Here is a 19088-nt window from a genome sequence, read left to right as displayed (position 1 = left end):
GGGGGGAGCAAAACGCCGCAAGAAAACAAAAAATAAAAAAATAAAAAAATTGACTACAAAAAACAAAAATATGAAGAAAAAAACACGCTCATATAAGAACTGAAAGATAATTATGAACAAAAAAAAAAAAAAAAAAACAGAAAGATGGAAAGAGAAGAAGAGAAAAAAAAAAAAAAAAACAACACACCAACCAACCAAGCAAAAGAGAAAAGGAGGAATCACCGCAAAATGGCGTAAGATTCGCAACGGACACGCGATCTCGTTCGAAACGTAACGATCCCCTCCTCCACAACCCCCACCATCCCTGCCAATGTTCGCCCGATTCTGCACAACGATTTTATACCTCCGCATGATAAGTATACGCATATACATATATATATATACAAATATATACGTACACGTATCGTATATATATATATATACATATATGATGATGAGGGGCGTTTCTGATCGACTGCAGAAAAAACGAACCAACCTCCGAACCTAAGTTGTGCTGCTGCTGCTGCTGCTGCTGCTGCTGCTGGAGTTGCTATAGTACAACGCATTTCGTATTTTTATTATCGAAGATAAAATGACGAAAGTAAAATTATTATATATGTATATTAAGTCAATAAAGAATATATTGAGAAAATATTGTATACAGTATTGTGTACAGGAGCGGGGGTTGAAGTTCCGAATTTGAAAAGTTTCAAAAGTGCTTAATTTCGAATTATTTGGTGGTGAAACTTGAAGTAAAGAAATGAAACTTTTAGGAAGCGGCAAATTTTTGAATGGACGGAAAGCAGACGACTGAAAATTCCAAAATACATGATATTGAAAATTCAATTTCCGATGGAGAAAAATTCCAAAAAATAAACTTTAGATGTAAGAAAATTGGGAAAATTAAAATTTACCCACAGAGCGCAGTTTACAAAAAATCAAAAATTACCAAAATTCCGAACGTAAAAATATGGAAAATCAAAAACGCTTTCTACGATCAAAGTGGTGAAATTTCACCGAGCAGAAAATGCACTAAAAATCTCTCGATCATTCCGAATTTCTATGTTTCAGATATTTCACTTCCGGCATTTCGTCCTTTCGAAACTATTGAAATTTGCAATTTCAATCCTGCCCCTCATTTTCCAACATTATATGCAAAGTGAAAAAAAAACTTTACACAGTCAAATATCTCGTCTTTACTCACTAATTAATAACAATTCTCTCAACTATCGACTGAAGCTCGCTAGACTCCTGAGGCTGTTTTACCATATTCTAGATTAGGATGGAATTAAATGGCTGGGTGACGCCGCTCACGCTCGTATCCCGACAGCATCTGATACCTAAATCCTGCGATTATCCTTCCTACCCTACGAATCTACTTTATACATATACATATATAATATAGAAGACACGAGTACAGAGAGGGACGAATGTATGGGATATTCCGCATTATTCGCAAGTACTTGGTACACACGTATATATATATATATATATATATATTAAACGGTGCCTATTTGCGATTTTCCATTTCTCGTTTATTTTTTTAATTTGGAATTTTATCACTCAACAACGGATTAGCGTATCGTAAAGAACAATTGATATTTTTCGTAGGATATTGAACGATATTAAAAATTAAAAATTAGTCATCACAAATTTCACGATTTTTCTCATTTTCCCTATGAAATAATGATGAAATTTTTTTTTTTTTTTTTTTTTTTTTTTTTTTTTTTTTTTTTTTAAATATAAAATTTCTCAAATTTCATGTTATCTTTTATTTGCACCGAAACATCGTAATTTTTCCCGAAATATCCGATTACTTAACAAGAAATGTAAAGTTTTTAACGTAAACTATTGTGAAATATTTATATTTTCATCAAATTTTTGAACAAGTAGATTAACGAAAAAATCTCACTATTAGACCTTTTCCGTAGATCGTTCGAATTTCCAAAAAAAAAAAAATATCTATTGCTCTTTACTCAACGCCAATCGGTCGTTGAGTAACAATATTCCGAAATAAAAAGGTAAAAAAAAAGTTGATATTAAAAGTTGAAACTTTTTCAGAATATTTTTCTCGTCATCTTGAACGATATTTTCACGCTGACTAACGAAAAACAAATAATTATTTTCTTCGACCCACCCTAATATACATACTATATGTATACACAAATATTATGTAGGTATATATAACAATTCCGTCGACGGTTTGCTCGACGGGTTTGTAAGGGGGGGGGGGGAGTCAGGCTGCTATGGTGCTCGGCCCCGATGCGTGATTGCCGTTTAGATTTCCCCGGGCCCCGAGGCTACATACCCCTCCAATCAAACTTTTATTTCCGTTTCGCAAAAACTGATTACAACCCGACGATTCTATACGGACAGAGTCGGGCTGCCGGGCGGCTGTCTGCATAATATAAATTTGTGCACGCGTCGAGATACCGAAGATTCGAGATTTGAAATAATAATCGTTGCGAGAGTATAAAATAGATAAAAAGAAAAAAATATGATTTTTGACATTCCGTTTTACTGTTTTCGGATAAAAAAAAAAAAAAAAAAAGGAAATTTTTAGTTATCATTAGATCTCCAAGTTTTGATGTTTAGAAAATCACTTTAAAATCATTTTCAGATGAACGTCTGTTTGTGAGGAATTTTTATGTACGTGTGCGAAGAATTTTTTAAAAAAAAAAAAAAAAAAAAAAAAAACCTACATAAAAATCCCGTACATATAAATAAAATCTCTTGAATTTGATGTTGAATCATTTTCCGTAAATCTTATAATATATACTTCGTGAATGTATAATGTAATGAGGAAATTTTTTTTTTTTTTTTTTTTCCACGTCAAATATAAGATTAAATTATTGAGAAATTATTTCTCTCGTCGTCGTTTAGATATAGCTACTTACTTACATGCGTATGTACATATATACATATATAGAAAAAGATGACATTAGATAATTAATGCGTTGCATTAGTCAGTGTCAAATCAATGTCAAATATAGATACTTTTTTTTTCTTTCCTTTACTTTTTCTTTGCCTTTTTTTCATTTTCATTTTATAGCGAAATAACTATAAATTTTGATACATTTGCCTTGTCCGCTATCGAGTTTATAATATATACGTTGATTTTTGGTAAACTGTACGTATGTACGATGTAGAAAATGACCATCATCAATCGTTAAGTACACACATATATATATAAGATTAATTATTCTTTACGATTATACAAAAGACATCTGCAGCGCAATTTATTCCTAATTCTCTCGTATAAATTGCTATATATATATATATATATATATATATATATATATTTGTCTAAACGCCGAATATGAACGTCTTGTTTATGCATAAATTTATATCTATATATATATGCAGTCTGACGATACTTGGATCGTAGAAAATTTATTCTCGCATAATAACAATAATTAAAGATAATGTATGTATCTGTTATGACCAACGTCATCGTGTATGAATTGAAATATAATTAAAAGATTAAATAACAATGAAAAAAAATAACTGTTTAAACATAGTCCTCCATCTTTAACTTTTCTCTTTAAAGAAGAGGAAAGAAAAAAAAAATGTCGATTCTGTATAATTCGTTATATACATGAGAGGAGAAAAAAACCGTCTCCGAAGATAAGAAAAGTGATTTTTTTTTCTCTCTCACTTTTTTTCTACTTCTTTTCACTTAGTTGTTTTTTTTTTTTTTTTGTAAATAAATTCTCCGAACCAATGCCTAACTATACTATAAAAACGCAAATGTCAAAACGTACGTCAATTCTGATAGCTGCATGAATTTATGATTTCAATCTTTTTTTTCCATAGATCCGATGATCCGCAGTATCCGCATACGTTTATATTATAAATTTAAAAATTATATCGTCAAGGTTATAACGTATGGCATATCTGGTAATTGTTATCATTGTTGTTACTATTATTATTATTATAATAAGTTCACAATGCCTGATGACGAAATTGAGATGCATTGAGAGGGTGGCGTAAAAAAACCGACTATTTTTTTTTTTTCAGTCTCGTGTGACAAAATGTTAGCTTTCGATATTTTAAGAGCCCACTCCAAAGGACAGGTAAAAAAAAAAATTTTAAGTGGTCGCTCCACATTTTTTAAAACTTCAGAAATCGGCAAAAATCGATTTTTTTTCAATTTTTTTCCTCGTTACGGTATAATTTTATAGACAAAAAAAAAGTTAAGTTTCCGAAAGTTTCAGTTCAAAATTTGAATTTTGAAAGGTCGCTCATAATTTTTTTTCAATTTTTTTGGTGCATTTCTTTAGATCTTTTCGAGCGACCTTTTAATATTCATATTAAAATTTCATAAATTTTTTTTCTTCAACTTAGTAAGAAAGAATCGATAACAATACACCACGACATGAATTAAAAATCAAACAAAATACTGAAAATATAATTTTTTTAATTTAATTTTTTGACGATTTTTGACATTTTAAAAAATTTGGAGCGACCTCTTCAAATTTTTTTTTTTTGAGCTGTCCTTTCGAGTGGGCTCTTAAAACATCAAAAACTAACATTTTGTCATACGAGACTCAAAAAAAAAAATAGTCGGTTTTTTTGCGCCACCCTAATATATATATATTTATATATATATATATATAATTCCCGACGGGGTGCAGGAGAGACACGAATAAAGAAGAGAAGAGAGGGATTGAGCGCAACAGGGATGAGAGAATAGAAAGGGAGCCGGTTAAAAACGTGATTACAATATCTATCCCCGATCTAATAACCAATAGGAAATTCAAATTTAAACATCGCGGGGGGGCTGCTTCAGGCACACCCGGGGATGATAGAAGAGCCCCCAATTTCCTCGAGGGCACTACTCGCTCCCATGCATCTGTCGAACAGCGATCGAAGAGGAAGACAGAGAGAGAGCGAGAGAGGGAGAGAGAGAGAGAGAGAGAGAGAGAAAGAGAGAGAGTCCCGCAGGTTCTCCCGAATCTGTTGGGGGTCCCATTGGCGGGGGTGAAAATTTGCCGCCCCTCGATAAGGAGACGCTGGACTCGACGGCGCACGTTTCCAATAAATTTCCACACGCCTCGTTTCACATCGGCATCACGTCTCGCGGTTTATGGGTAGGTACGTGGAGCTGAGTGTGCACGCATTCACGGTATATAATATGCGGTTAGTTAGTTGGTTAGTTTCATCGAATTCAATTTATACGTCGGTTTTATGCCTTGTTGGGTCCCCGCGATCTTTCCTTTCATCCAGCTGATGAGCATAGAAGCTGATATATATATATATATATATGCGTATTTCTGAGTAACGTATGCATTCATACCTATACAGGGTGTACAGTTATTTGTGAAAACGTAATTCCCTGAGATTTCCAGTTTTTTTTTAGACAAGGATCATTATTTATACAGTTTGTTCTCGTGGATACGATAAATCGAAAATAAAACAGTCACACGAACAAGAATATTCTATATTTGACTAGAGCAAAACTCATTTTGAAATGAATTTGTATAAAAATTCCCTGACACGTACAATTTTTTTTAAGAATTATGCAAGTTGAAAGAAAATTTTTTTTTTTTTTCCAAACCAAATGAATAAATTTTTATAAACCCAGGATGAAAATTAGTAAAGAATTTCAGACACGACGTGAAATTCCGATTAAAGCTTGAAAATTTTGGGATAATTCACTTAAATGTTCATCTGTTTCTGTGTACGTTTTTTTGTTTATTTTGTTTTTTTTTTCTAAAGACCATTTTTTTGCAGAAAATTTTCTACCTTCCTTTTTTTTTTTTATTTTAGTTTATTATACTAATCGAGGTCCGTAAAAGTGACTTCATCGGAATGGGTGAGTGAGAGTGAGAGAGAAAGAGAGGGAGGTAGAGGAAAACTGAATGTGCAATGTCAAATTCTACCTACCCTTGTAGGTACATCGTAATATGGACGTTGAAGAGAGATCCGATATGCATATTCGTGTCATGCTGTATTATTATATGTCGTATACAGGCCAATACCTACTGTACTGAACCCTCATATTTGTACAATCAGGCGCAATCAGTGCCATTATATTAATATTTATACGTTCATCTGACACCACCGACGACGTGTTTCATCGCCGATGCAGCTGCAGCTCCGTACGAAGCTTCGTCTCTCTCCCTCGCTCTATCTCTCTCTATATATATATATATATATATCTATATATATCTATATATATCTATATCTCTCTTTATCTTCCTACTATACACCTGCAGTAAGCCAATCAAAATCATTCGACTAGCCTATACCTTATGAATAATGCCTGTAATACCTACACCCGTTATGCACGAGCATGGAATACGCAGGTAGATAGAGACTTGAACAGTCTAGTCAAAACAAGTCTGAATTGAAAATATTTGACTCGTGGCTGAATTTTGGTTTGTAGGGGTTTCCAAACCTCGGGAACTCAAGTCTGAAGTGATTTTTGAGCTGCATAACCGGGGTTTCGAGAAAACAGGCAAGTTTTACGATTTCTGAATTTTCTTTAAAAAGTGCTGTAGATAAATGAAAAACGACTCGACCATCGTGTAGAACGGAAAATTCTACATCGAATTATGTCCTCACGTGTCTGAAACGGAGTCGGATTACCAAATTAAGAAAATAGAAATTCTACTTATCGACGGTACATGGAGAATTTATGTGAAATAATTTTTTTACTCTTAATTTGTTAATCCGACTCCGTTTCAGACACGTGAGGACATAATTCGATGTAAAATTTTCCGCTCTACGCGATTCTCGAGTAATTTTTCATCTATAGACAATAGTTTTTGAGAAAAATGCAAAAAAAACGTCAAATTTGGCTGTTTTCTCGAAAGCCCGGCTATGCGGCTCAAAAATGACTTGAGATTTGAGTTCCTGGAGGTCGAAAAACCTATTTTCACTGAACTATGAAGCAGGTCCCTGTAATACAGTACTACGTACGTATATAATTATATATGTATGTATAGCACGTGTATAATAAACTTTCCAGACTAGAATAGAGACCTGAAAAAAAAACCAGAATGGCCAGTTTATGAAGTATGAAGGTAAAGTGTAGATATGATTTAGGCATAAGATGCAATGTGTGCACATACCTTTAACAGAATATATAGACCGTATTATAAAGAGAGAAGAATAAATAAATATAGAGCACACAAAGCTCGCGTTATTCGCATTCCGATCGAAATGATGCTGCGGCTTGTTTTTCACATAATATAGGTTATAATATCTTGACCGTTGTTCTCAGATTGTCAAAACAGTAAAAACTGTTCATCACCACCTCCCCCCTACAATTCCTCCGCCATTAGCCAATTGCTGAATACTTATCATCGGATAATAAGATCGACGATGAAAACGGAGAGATTGAAAAAAAGGGGACGAGAAAACTAAAGTGTGAAAATATCTATAGATCTATATCTAAAAACTGGGTTAAGTTTCAACACGATCGTTGAGGAAATCGCATGATCGCAAAATATTATTAATAGGTTGAAATTGGTAAGGTTAAAGTAACGAAATATTGAGGGACGAATTTATTGTTGTGGAAATTTATTATTTTAGAATGACTCTGAAGAGTCTCAAGGACAAAAAAGTTTTCTTTATAAAATTTGAGTATTTTTTGTTCGTTAATTTTTTTTTTTTTTTAACGAAATCTTAGCAGACGATCTGAAAATTTAGGAAGTAAGGATTTTTTTCTAAACATTGTCATCGTTGCGGTAACGTTACTAACTTCAGCGTTATAAAAGCCTGAAAGTTGAAAGAAAAATTTATTTTCCTCACCAAATGGATGAATTGTCTATAAACCTAGGAAAAAAATTACTAAATATATATTATATATAATTCTAAACACGACATGAAATTCCCAGATTTTCAGCTTTTTTCCAAAGGATATAAACTTCCCTAAGAATTCCCTGATTCCATAATTTCCATGAATACTGAACACCCTGATAATAGTTGAACATATGCGACAGCATTGCGTATGAAAATCCATACAAACTTTGCATTACATTAATTTGATGTTCTTCGAGAAGGTCGCGCGAATCGATAATTATTAAACCACCAACGTAAATAACGAACAAAACGGTATATATATATATATATAGAAAAAATAAATATAATTTCAAACACAAAAAGCAAAACAAAAAACAACAATAACACGGCTAATTCACTCAAGTAAAATATAAAGCACACCAGTGCAGAAGCAGAAGCAGCAGCAGCAGCAGCAGCAGAAGCGGCAGAAGCAAGCGAAAACGAAAAGAAGGCAAACACATTAAACATTCAAGGGGTATAATAACCTAACCTACACCAAATGTGCGTTATACACTATGCATATGGAGGTGCACGTAAATTGCACGCGCATATATAAATGTGTGCCTGCATATATAGAGTATGCATGTATACAAGAGATAGCTACTGCGCCCTGTTATTATTGTATACACACGTGTAAAATTGTATATAAACTGAGAGCCTCCTGCTGTACGCAGGTTACTCCTTTCCTTTTTACCCTCCTGCGTATCTCGTCCTGTGTATGATGTATGTACACCTCGTGTTGTAGTTATCTGAACAACGATTTCACGGCGATATTATTACAAAGAGTGATGCAGTCTGTTCAATACTGTTTATCCTATTCGTCGTGGCACGTTTATTAGATGTATAATTATACGAATGGTTTGAGAGAATTTGAAAGAAAAATTGGCGAGGGTGAAAAACTAGAATGACTTATTCAGATGGAATGATGGAAAATCTAATTCGATGTCGAAATGTAAAAAGTCTAAGTAGGTATAAAAAATTGATGATAATAGAAAGTCGAAGATAGAACGGAAAAACCTAAAATCTGTACACGATTCTACGTTATCGAAACGATTATCCTGACGTTTCTACATTTTGTTATTCTCTCAGAGCTTCTGGTGATTTAGGTCTTTGAAAAAAGTTGCATTAGTGGCATTAATAATATATACGAAAAATAGGAGCAAAATAGTTGCATCTCGGGTTCAATAAGGCACACTTTTTGATGAATAATCATTAGCCTGATAAAAAGTAGTGAGTGTATATTGGCGTGACTATACGAATGAAGAAAGGAACTAAAGCTCAAAAAAATCTAATCATTTTTGGAATTTCAATTTTTTTCTCTTTTCAATTAAATAGTAATAAAGAACATATGTAGTAAACGACCTTCCAATTTATCGATAAGTTCAAATTATTACCATACAAGGGTCACGTAATTTGTCATAATTGTACGCATGAGAACAGATATCCTAACATTCTTGCAGACCGATTGATGCCAGAAAAGATTGAAAAAAAAAAAGAATCTCACGAAGCAAGAAGATAAATGTAATTAATGGCTTTTCATTTAAATCGAGGCAAATAGTGGCAAATGTCAAAAATAATGACAAATTAGTATAAATAGTAGCACACTGGAAGCTCTATATTCTGATTTTCAATTTTTTTCCGCTCCTTCATACTTGGAAAATTTTTGAAAAATTCGACGTTATATCATTTCTGTTTTTTGATATTTCTATCCTCTTAGCCCGATCTAGAAGAATCATGATTTTTACAACATAATATAACGCCATGTTATACAGAATTTGGACGAGCGTCGACAACGACGGATTCGAACGATCAAAAGGCTATAAGAGAGGCACTCGTGGATCGGAACAGTGAGAGAGGGAGAGTGAAGGGGGTAAGAAGACAGGACTAAACAGGGGCGGTGTGGTGTATGTTGGGTGTGGAGGCCGTACACCGCCCACGCCGTCGGGGGTGAGTCGTGCCAAGTAAAGCCAAGGCGAGGAGAGCAAAGTAAAGGAGAGGGGTGAGGGGGGTGGAGGGTGCGCGTGAATAATAGACGCGGCAGGAGGCATTAATTGACACGGAGTAAAAAGTATCGAGCGAAATTGTAATATCCGTGCCACGGGGCAGCGGCGGCAGTTAGAGGGTGTGTTATACATATATATATATATATATATACATGCCTGCAGAGCTAGGCGGCTTGTAATAAATGCACGTAGTGTGTGACTGTATAAGGACGAAAATCCACGGAGGAAATGTTTTACTAGCCTTAATTTCACTCCCTTCGTAGCCAATACGTCGAGGCAGTAAATTCAAAAGTTAGCCAGTCGACGCGACGCGAGGCGTCGCGGCGCCCGCGGACTGATGTTTCTGTTTTTAAAACTCCGCACGTCCACCCCGATCAGCAGTTCGCTTGGCTTAGCTAATGTTTCGCGTTTACCGAGAGGTCCTTTGACCCCTACAGTCTGCACCCTGCCAAGACACTCGATTAACAGCCTTCTTCTGTGCACTTCCGTTAAAGGTAATATGAAATATGAATAATAAGTAGTACGTGGATTAGTATGTGAATGGATATTTTTTACTTAAATTATTTTTATTCCTTATTTACTTTTCTACGGAAAAGTATAATGTTTAGAGGCGGAAAATGCAGTTTCCACTTTCCTTATTATTTTAGTTTTATAAGTCTATATTTTATGTACATATTTTTTTAGTTTTAGTACATATCTATCAGGATCCTCGTTGTATATATATATATAAATTTTACGCAAGAATCCTAAGAAAGAATTAGTGTGAATCGCTTGGTCAACGGACTTCGTATAAAATCTCTGTATTAAGAATCGATAGCCAATCGTCTTCCATATATTGTGGATAAAAGTCTGATAAAAAAAAAAGACAATCGATGAAAATCTACTCACTTCGACCAGCCCCTTGACGTGGAAAACGAAACTCTGAAATCTGTATTGACGAAAGAATTGCGAGATCAATGAATTGCCTCCAGTTTCATAACTTCCTCGGCAAAGAAACTGAGAAATATATCTGATTCGACAACGTTCAATCACTCACTTCTCGAATTTCGCGTTCAAACCGCCCCGTGATTGTAGTTCGAAGGGAACCGGTCGGTGGCGACATCTGTGAGATTCGACGAGAGGTAAAAAAAAAGCCGGTAAGAAAGAGTGCGGATATGCGACAAGCCCGATCGATAAGTCGGCACGTTGATTCATTTGTTTATTTACATAGTTATACAAAGCTATCTAGAAAGGTTTCGCGAAGACGAATAACGACCTCATTTTCGGTTGATCAAAAAAAAAAAAAAAAAAAAAAAAAAAACCCAACTGTCTCAAACAAAAACCGATAAATAAATAAGTACACAACATTGACATTGACAGAAACAAAAAATATGAAACTACGGTATAGCCAGTAGCCAGGGGGTTTTAACTTACCAAAACACGACGAAAGAGCCAATTCCCGTGAAGAAACGGAATTCCTCCTCGATTTTTCTGGCGATAATTCTGGAATAAGAAGTAAACAAATAAAAACAACCGTTCATAGAACGAACGAAGAAATAACAAACAAAGAGGGAGAAAGAAATCGCAGCGGCGTCAGTCGGCTCACCGCGGCGCGATAACATTACAAAAAGGGTCGGAGGGGGAGCAGCAGGAGGGGGGAGGGGGGGGCGGTTCGCACGCGACAACCACTTGTGGATTCCGATGGGGAGGGAGAGAAGGAGGGAGGGAGGGAGGCAGGCGCGATTTTACATCTAGTAGCGCCGGGTCAGAACGACGCCGAGGAGGCAGCATGCCGGAGGAGAGAAGAGAGAGAAAGAGAGAAAGAGGGAAAGAGAGCGAGGGAGAGGCTGTAGTATAATAATGAAATAAACGAAGAAGCGGACGTGGGCGTACTCGAAGACGGGAATTTCGCGTTTTCTTTTCTTTCCTTTTCTTTTCATGGCGAAGATAGGGGAGGGGGGGAGGGGGGTGGAGGAAGAGGGGCGAGAAAAATAAACAACATTGTCGCGGGCCGTGTCAACGCCATGTCAAATTTGTTTGGTCGTCTGCGTGGGCGGATGGACGGACGCACGTTTTATTGACCACCGCGTAAGATGATAACGACATGGAGATTAGATCGCGATATTGTGTCAGTTATTTGAAATGTATCAATAAGATTTTACAACTTACCGGCGAACTGCACTCCCGACTATACGATCTTCGCTCCTTTAGATCTTGCTGGATTTTTAACCCGCCGGATTAACTCACTGCACGACACTCTCTCATCGTCCCACAAGTGAACGAAAACACCACGCAATCACCGATCGATACACACACAAAATGCAATTTCACACGAGAGAACCACCGCGAATCGCGATCAAGTTTGCCCTTTGCGTCGCTGATGCTGACAACTGCATGTACACAATGCAGACTCGAAACAGTGCTGCCATCCCACCATCGCCCGTTTCGTTAGCCAGCCTGACGATGCGGACGAATCCCGAACTTAACCAACGACGCGGTATTTTTAACAAGCTCGCATCGATCCCGCAGACACGTGATCCTGATTTTGCGTACCGCTGAGATTTCAAACCGTCCTCGTTGGCGTGCCGAAACCGTTTGAACGACTTCTTCTTCGATTGCGTAAGAAAATTTGCACGGAACTGATCTGAAGTTGAGGTAGTCAATCTTCAATCGCAATAATCTTGTTTTACTTTGCCGAAAACATGGTTTATCCACCAAGTATGTATGTACATACATACGCCAGCGTCATGTGCTCAGCGACGAGTGCGCCGCGTTGTACGCGACGTCGGCATTCCCCATCCCCGAATTTCCACCTGGCCTTGGCTCGGTCTAGTGCTAGTCTGCAGTACGATTCGTTCGGGAGTCTTGTCTGGTCTACTTGACGTGCTCTGCTGTGAGAAGACGGTGTGGAAAGCCGGTGGTCCAGCATTGCTTGCACCTGTCGAAATGTCGGTTCGGTCGCTAACATCAACAATATACTAAGTACGTCGTCGTCCTGTTTACACTCGTGTCACTGCCCCAGTTACGAGTTGTGACTACGCGGGATAGAACTAGCTAAACTACCGGCATATACCTTACCTCGACCGATTTTCAAGTATACATTAATTATGTAACGAACGTTCGACGATTATCGCTCATTCATAGTTTCCGCTTGACATAAGAACTGTCGTTTCGAATATCAACCTATACAATACATGTATAGCGTCGAACGAAGCGGCGCGATTCTTTCGAAGCGGTGGGACATACAACCAGCGATCAATACCGCGATGCAATTCGCGATCGCAGTACGTTCGAGGCGGTCGCCGCTGCTCCGAGCGCGGAGAGAGTTGAACTCGATCTAATTTGGTTACCTTACACGAGCCAATAATCCCCCCCCCCCTCCCCGCCGCAGCTCCGTTTTCTTTCACGTACCGCAGAATTGGGTACGCTTGAATTTTGAATAACATGAGTGACTGACTGCTCGTCGCCAGCGATTCTCTCTCGTCACGCGCGTTTTCACGAATAAAAGTAAACAAATAACTATCACGTTGTACGTTATGTTCATCCCTGCTTATGGCAACATCGACGATTTTCTTTTGTCAATCGTTGTAATAGGTACTCTTCTCTTATTTTTAGCTTGCGGCGTTCAGCTTCAGAGATTCTCGCGAATGACGAGCCGGCATCTGACTCACGGAAGGGGAAGCCACGAGTTACGACCGCTACTGTCATGGAAAACGTTCACCGGGATGCAGGTGCGTTGACTGATTACTGCTTATTTGGTTAACGTGCCGTGCTGCTATCGCAGTTTTATACTTTTTTTGCCTGTGTATATTCTTGTATTCCTAACTTGTCGTAATTGATTTTACTTTAATCTCTATATTTGCAGCGTTATCAAAGCTCCTTGCCTCCTTGGAAAAGAACAAGGCCGAACTGCCAAGCTGCACCGACGAGGAGTTTGGATTTCTGAGCGAACTGCTGAGGTCAAAGGAGCTCAATGCGCTGGTCAATGTTCACAACAAGATAACCAGCAACTCAAAGGATGACAAATTCTTTCCTGTACTCTCTAACGCCATGGATGTCGACATCGATGTTTTGGATCTACTATCAACAAGGACTCATGTGTCCGATGATTGCAAGGAACTTTTTCAACTATTGCAGAAGCCTCATATCCAGGTGGGATGATAACGTAACTTCATTTGTAAAGAAGACAGTCTAGGAATTAAATATCCCTGTACACCCCTCCTTTCCATATTTTAAGGGTTCGTGCGTGGATCAAATCAAAATCAAGGGATGCAAAATTGTTCCACCTGTTCACTTTCCTCCTTGGGATTTTTAGTTTTTTGGCATTTGTTAAAATATTCCATTTACTCAGATACTATTTCTTCATTTGCAGGGCTTACTGTGCGCTCACGACTCCGTTGCTCAAAAGGACTACTACCCAAGGCCGCCAGAGATACACGCGGAGGTCGACGAAGATGAAGAGTACGTCAAACTTGTTCAGCTTGTTAAATCGGACGAGCCTTTGGTATGTTCAATTACTTGATTTGCTGGGAATTGTTTAGTTTCAAAAGAGTAGAAAGGGGCAAGGTTATAGTTAGGATGCGTTTATTGCGACTAATTTTCTACTACAACGACAATGATACATTAGCTTTCTTTCTAAGAGATACATAATGATTGAAAAGCTAAATATATTAACAAATATCTTTTATCATTGACAAACTTGCTTTGAAGTGCGGTGCTGAAGTTGAACCATTTGTGGTAAGTTCCTTACTGTGCTTTGGAAATTTTAGCCAGATTGATGAAATTTGAAAAAAAACAAAAAAACCAGGATCAGAATGTTTGAGAAATTTTGCTTTACGTATACTTTTCTTTCAGCAAAAATAAACTTGCTAATTATTTTTTCTCCATTTGATAACCTGGTCGCATCAATATTTTACAATATGTGCATACAGCAGCCGTTTCCTATGGATTTTCCCAAAATCATTGCTTTGCCAAGTTTAGTACACTTATAAACATACTGTTTTGCAGCCAATTTGAAAAATTCAAAGAATACTTTGATAATATTGCACGATCGTTGAATACTTGCGCTTCAAGAGACGAGTTGTGTTCTCTGATTACACTCTAAGCTGTGCAGTCAGCAGAAATAGTAACCGTCTGGTATGCCAGGCTCTTGTTCCAAGTAAAATGCTTGAATTTTAGAGCTGCTTCTCGTTTAGTTTATTTAATAAAATTCAATGCATGGATGGAAAAATATAAAATAAATAATTATACTTGTGCAGCTTGATCAATTGCATATTATTTACTTGATTAAATGCATCTCCTAAAAAAATAATCCTATGTATAAGATTCTATTTTTTGATAGGGGGCAACGATAAGAAACTGCGAAGAAACCGGCAAGATCATCTTTGTTCGGATAATGCTGGGAGGGGCAGCGGACAGATCTGGGGTTATTCACGCCGGCGACGAGATTTGCGAGGTGAACGGTATCAGCGTTGAAGGAAAGACACCGAGTTACGTGCTGGAAATTCTGGTGAGATTCACGCTTTTTAAGATTTCGTGGTATTTAATAAGTACACATCCACATCTTTTCAATGCTTTCTTTTTCTCTCATCTAGAAAAATACGAAAGGCACCATTTCGTTTGTGATTATTCCAGCGGATAGCAAATCTGGCGTCAGGGAGAGCAAGGTAATGAGGTATATTCTCAAACAAAAGCTTCGAGCGTCTTAAATTGCTATTCTAAGTTCAAATGGTGTATATTCTGAGTCTAGAAGCCGTTTTTAAATACTCATTCGCAGGTTCGTGTTCGGGCACATTTCTCATATACTGCGGCTGAGGATCCTTTCATACCTTGCAAGGAAGCAGGCTTGGATTTCGTCAAGGGAGATGTACTTCATATTGTTAGTCAGGACGATTCTCACTGGTTGGTACCGTCATCAGTCCAGAAAGGCCGAAACAAAAAACTAGTCTCAGGACAGTACTGCAATTTCTGAGTCCTGAAAGCACAAATTAAAAAAAATGTTGGAAATTTCTCATACTCCTCGATTCGTAGAATTGATAAAAACTCCACTCAATAATTGTCATACAATATTGCATTTAAAGGTGGCAAGCACGACGTGAAGGTGATCGTAATATGCGAGCTGGTCTCATACCGAGCAGAGCTCTCCAGGAGCGAATCATCGTCTTACAACGTCAGATGAAGGAGCAGAATGACGAAACTGACAATATAAGTAAGTGGTACACGTTGCTGTCCTATTGATAATTTCATTATATTATAATTATTTAGATTTTAGAGATCTTTGGTTCTTGTATTTATAGATATATCTAAAAAAAAAAGGCCCAGACTTTGTAATAGTTTTATAAAACTGAGTGCATTCAAGTATGGATGTATATAATTTCATTTTCCCCTGGTTTATTCTAGTTTTAATCCAATTTCTTGAATGCATAAAATATTAGCTGCAGTAGGTAATTGATTATTACTTTATTATAATCGTATACGAAGAATGTGCTGCTGAATTATTTAGTACCTTAGGCGTTGCTTACCAAGTTTTGCCAACAAAACAGTTTCACCCGAGCATTATTGCATTCGATCTTCACAATTTGGTAAAGTTTACGATTCTGTTTTTCATACCTGTGTGTGCCTGAATTTGTTAGGGTTTGTTTCACCGTTTGACACGGTTGAAAATGTCTTTGAAGTATGTGTTGTTTCTAAGTAGGACATGAACTTTCGCCAACTAACATGTTTTGCATTTCTTGATTACAATGATGCTTGTCTGTGGATATAAATAGAGAAATAAATCCCCCTCCTTCCTTGTTTACTAACTCTATCGATGAAATTTAAAATGAAACTACGAAATGACATTGAAGATATTTACACTTGCACAAACGGAAAAACGTGATTGAGAACTACTCTTAACAACAATTAATCACCTCAGGTCCCTAACTCTTGGTTAGGTCTGTGTTCTGTTCCAGTGCCTTTGCCTGCCCTGTGCCCCCGTCCCCAAACCTCCTCGCACGTTGTGCCTACAAAGTGCAACTTGCAGGCTCTTAAGACTAAAAAGATCATGTATGACGTGGCAGAAAACGATGACTTTGACCGCGAGGAGACGCCAACTTACGAAGAAGTCGCCAAGCTCTATCCAAGGCCCGGGTCCTACAGGCCCATCGTCCTTGTCGGGCCTCCTGGAGTCGGCAGGAATGAACTGAAGCGCAGACTCATTGCTACTGATCCAGAAAAATACAGGACACCAATCCCCTGTGAGTATATCGAAGAAAATAAATTTTATTGCCATTCTGCAAGATTGCCTCTGTCAGCATATCAATTATACAGATAATCCAGCTTCTCAAGGTCGTCAGATTTTTGAAATTACAGTAACCCTAATCATAATTCTATATCTTCCATAGACAGACTGTCTCTAATGTGCAACGAGCACTTTGATCGCACCCTCTTTGCTATCGATAGGTCTTCAAGACGTATTTTAAAATATGAATAATTTCTTTTTTTCTTTTGCATTATTTTTGTGTTGATGGATTTCCCATTCATTATGAATAAATAAATAAATAAATTAAACAACTTTTCCCACCAGATACCTCGAGACCACCCAGACTTGGCGAGGTGAACGGCAAGGAGTATTTTTTCGTAACGCGTGAAAGAATCACAGAAGACATAGCCTCTGGGAAGTTCGTAGAGTATGGGGAATATAAAGGAAATCTTTACGGCACAAACAGAGAGAGTGTAGAATCCCTGGTTAATGCCGGATACGTTTGTATCCTCAGCCCGCATTACCAGGCCGTCAAGATGCTACGGAATCCACAGCTCAAGCCGTTTGTTATCTATATAAAACCGCCGAAATTCGAGATCCTTAAAGAAACTAGGAACGAGGCGAGAGCAAGATCCACATTCGACGAGAAAAACTCACGGGGTTTTACGGTAAGGAAACGAGTAATGACAGTCAACTCAACGATATGTTTCGCGTTCATCTCACCACTTTATTCATTTTAATCAACTCTGTTTCAGGACGAGGAGTTCCACGAGATGATCCACCGCGGTGAGCGAATAGAATACCACTATTCCCATCACTTCGATGAAACGATAGTCAACGCAGACCTGTCGATGGCTTTCGAGCAGCTGGTCAACGCGGTTATAAGAGTAGAAACTGAACCCATGTGGGTTCCGGCCTCCTGGGTCCAGTGAGAAATTTTTAAACCAAGAATCCCAAGTAGCAGTGGCAATCCGAAGAGATTTGATACTGGGAGGCAAAGTCGAAGCGTTGTCGCAGCCTAATTGAGGTATAGTTTGAAAACAGCAAAATTTGGTGGCAGTGGTGGTGGTAGAGAATATGGGATCACCAAAATTGGGTACGGAAACGGATCGAGTCACATCTTGAGAATAGTTCAAAGGTTCGATCTTCAGTTTGGAGATGATTCTTCTCTGTATCGAAATTGAATTCACTTGCAAGTTAAAAACTTCTAGGCTGCTGGCATGCGCGATTTACTAATCCTGATGATGAGTGACGAAGAAAAGCTGCATTGTCTTTTTACAAAATACACCCATTCTCGGGTTTATTATCTTATCGTGGATTTTTCTTACTGTTTCGAGACATTTGCAAAGAGGGAAGAGAACGTAGCACAGACATGGCTAGACAAATATATCGTATGGAAACATTCCATAACTTGAGAAGAGGTTCGACAGAATCACTGAAAGGGTAATGAAAACGTGCGAGATTAATTCTTTCAATTTACGACATCGCCATTTTTTGGCGAGTTAACTAATTTTAAACGCATGCTGCGCTTAAAACATCGTTTTATAAATCAACGGTATGCTTAAAGTAATCCTAAGGTAACGTGTTGATATTACCAGCTGTGTTGAATCGTCTTGCAGTAACAAGTTAACTAGTTGAGTAATTAACAAACTCATGCTAAACTCTTATTGTTAGAATCCTCACTTATACCAGTTCAATCATAGCCCCATGAAACAGTGTCGGGAGATTTTTGGGTACTTGATAATTTACCTATTTACGACGTCCCCACATTATATAGGTAGTATTCAAATATGGATTCGTTGAACCCGATGTTCGCTTGTGACACTTAACCGGCGAGCAAGGGGAGAAATATGAAAAATATTTACAACGCGGCGTATTTAACCAAATGCGAGAGAAATTCATATTGTATTATTATTATTACCATCAGTACTATTATTATAATATAAATATAATTAACTAACTCCATTGTTGTTGACTGTTGCCAAATGGATAGACAAAGAATTAAAACAATAATAATAATAATAATATCCTACATTGTATTTTCCACTTGAAGTACATATAATTAGCTAATTGATGTTCATACATGCATAATGTCG

The 19088-nt window shown here is 37.4% G+C and overlaps 1 protein-coding gene across 6 annotated transcripts; it reads left to right on the top strand.

The window, feature by feature from the left end:
* Positions 1–6902: 6902 nt before the first annotated feature.
* On the top strand, positions 6903–18190 carry LOC124405011 (MAGUK p55 subfamily member 7-like). 6 transcript variants are annotated; one of them, XM_046879608.1, is made up of 13 exons: positions 6903–6906; positions 9002–9004; positions 13368–13483; positions 13618–13904; positions 14125–14256; positions 14463–14489; positions 15094–15261; positions 15347–15418; positions 15529–15653; positions 15833–15960; positions 16685–16987; positions 17317–17660; positions 17748–18190. In XM_046879608.1, exons 3-13 carry the CDS (start codon positions 13459–13461, stop codon positions 17922–17924), a joined length of 1788 nt encoding a protein of 595 aa, XP_046735564.1. In that variant the 5' UTR covers positions 6903–6906; positions 9002–9004; positions 13368–13458; the 3' UTR covers positions 17925–18190. The 6 variants fall into 6 exon arrangements, with proteins under 6 accessions (XP_046735564.1, XP_046735561.1, XP_046735559.1 ...); XM_046879605.1 differs by lacking the exons at positions 6903–6906; positions 9002–9004 and adding an exon at positions 12627–12734 and having other exon boundaries at positions 16811–16987; XM_046879603.1 differs by lacking the exons at positions 6903–6906; positions 9002–9004 and adding an exon at positions 12627–12734 and having other exon boundaries at positions 16703–16987.
* The last annotated feature ends 898 nt before the right edge of the window (positions 18191–19088 follow it).

This window comes from Diprion similis, chromosome 3, assembly GCF_021155765.1.
Source record: "Diprion similis isolate iyDipSimi1 chromosome 3, iyDipSimi1.1, whole genome shotgun sequence".
NCBI classification, from domain to species: domain Eukaryota; kingdom Metazoa; phylum Arthropoda; class Insecta; order Hymenoptera; family Diprionidae; genus Diprion; species Diprion similis.
The sequence above is the reverse complement of the archived record's forward strand: the minus strand, read 5'-3'. Positions and strand labels throughout refer to the sequence as shown.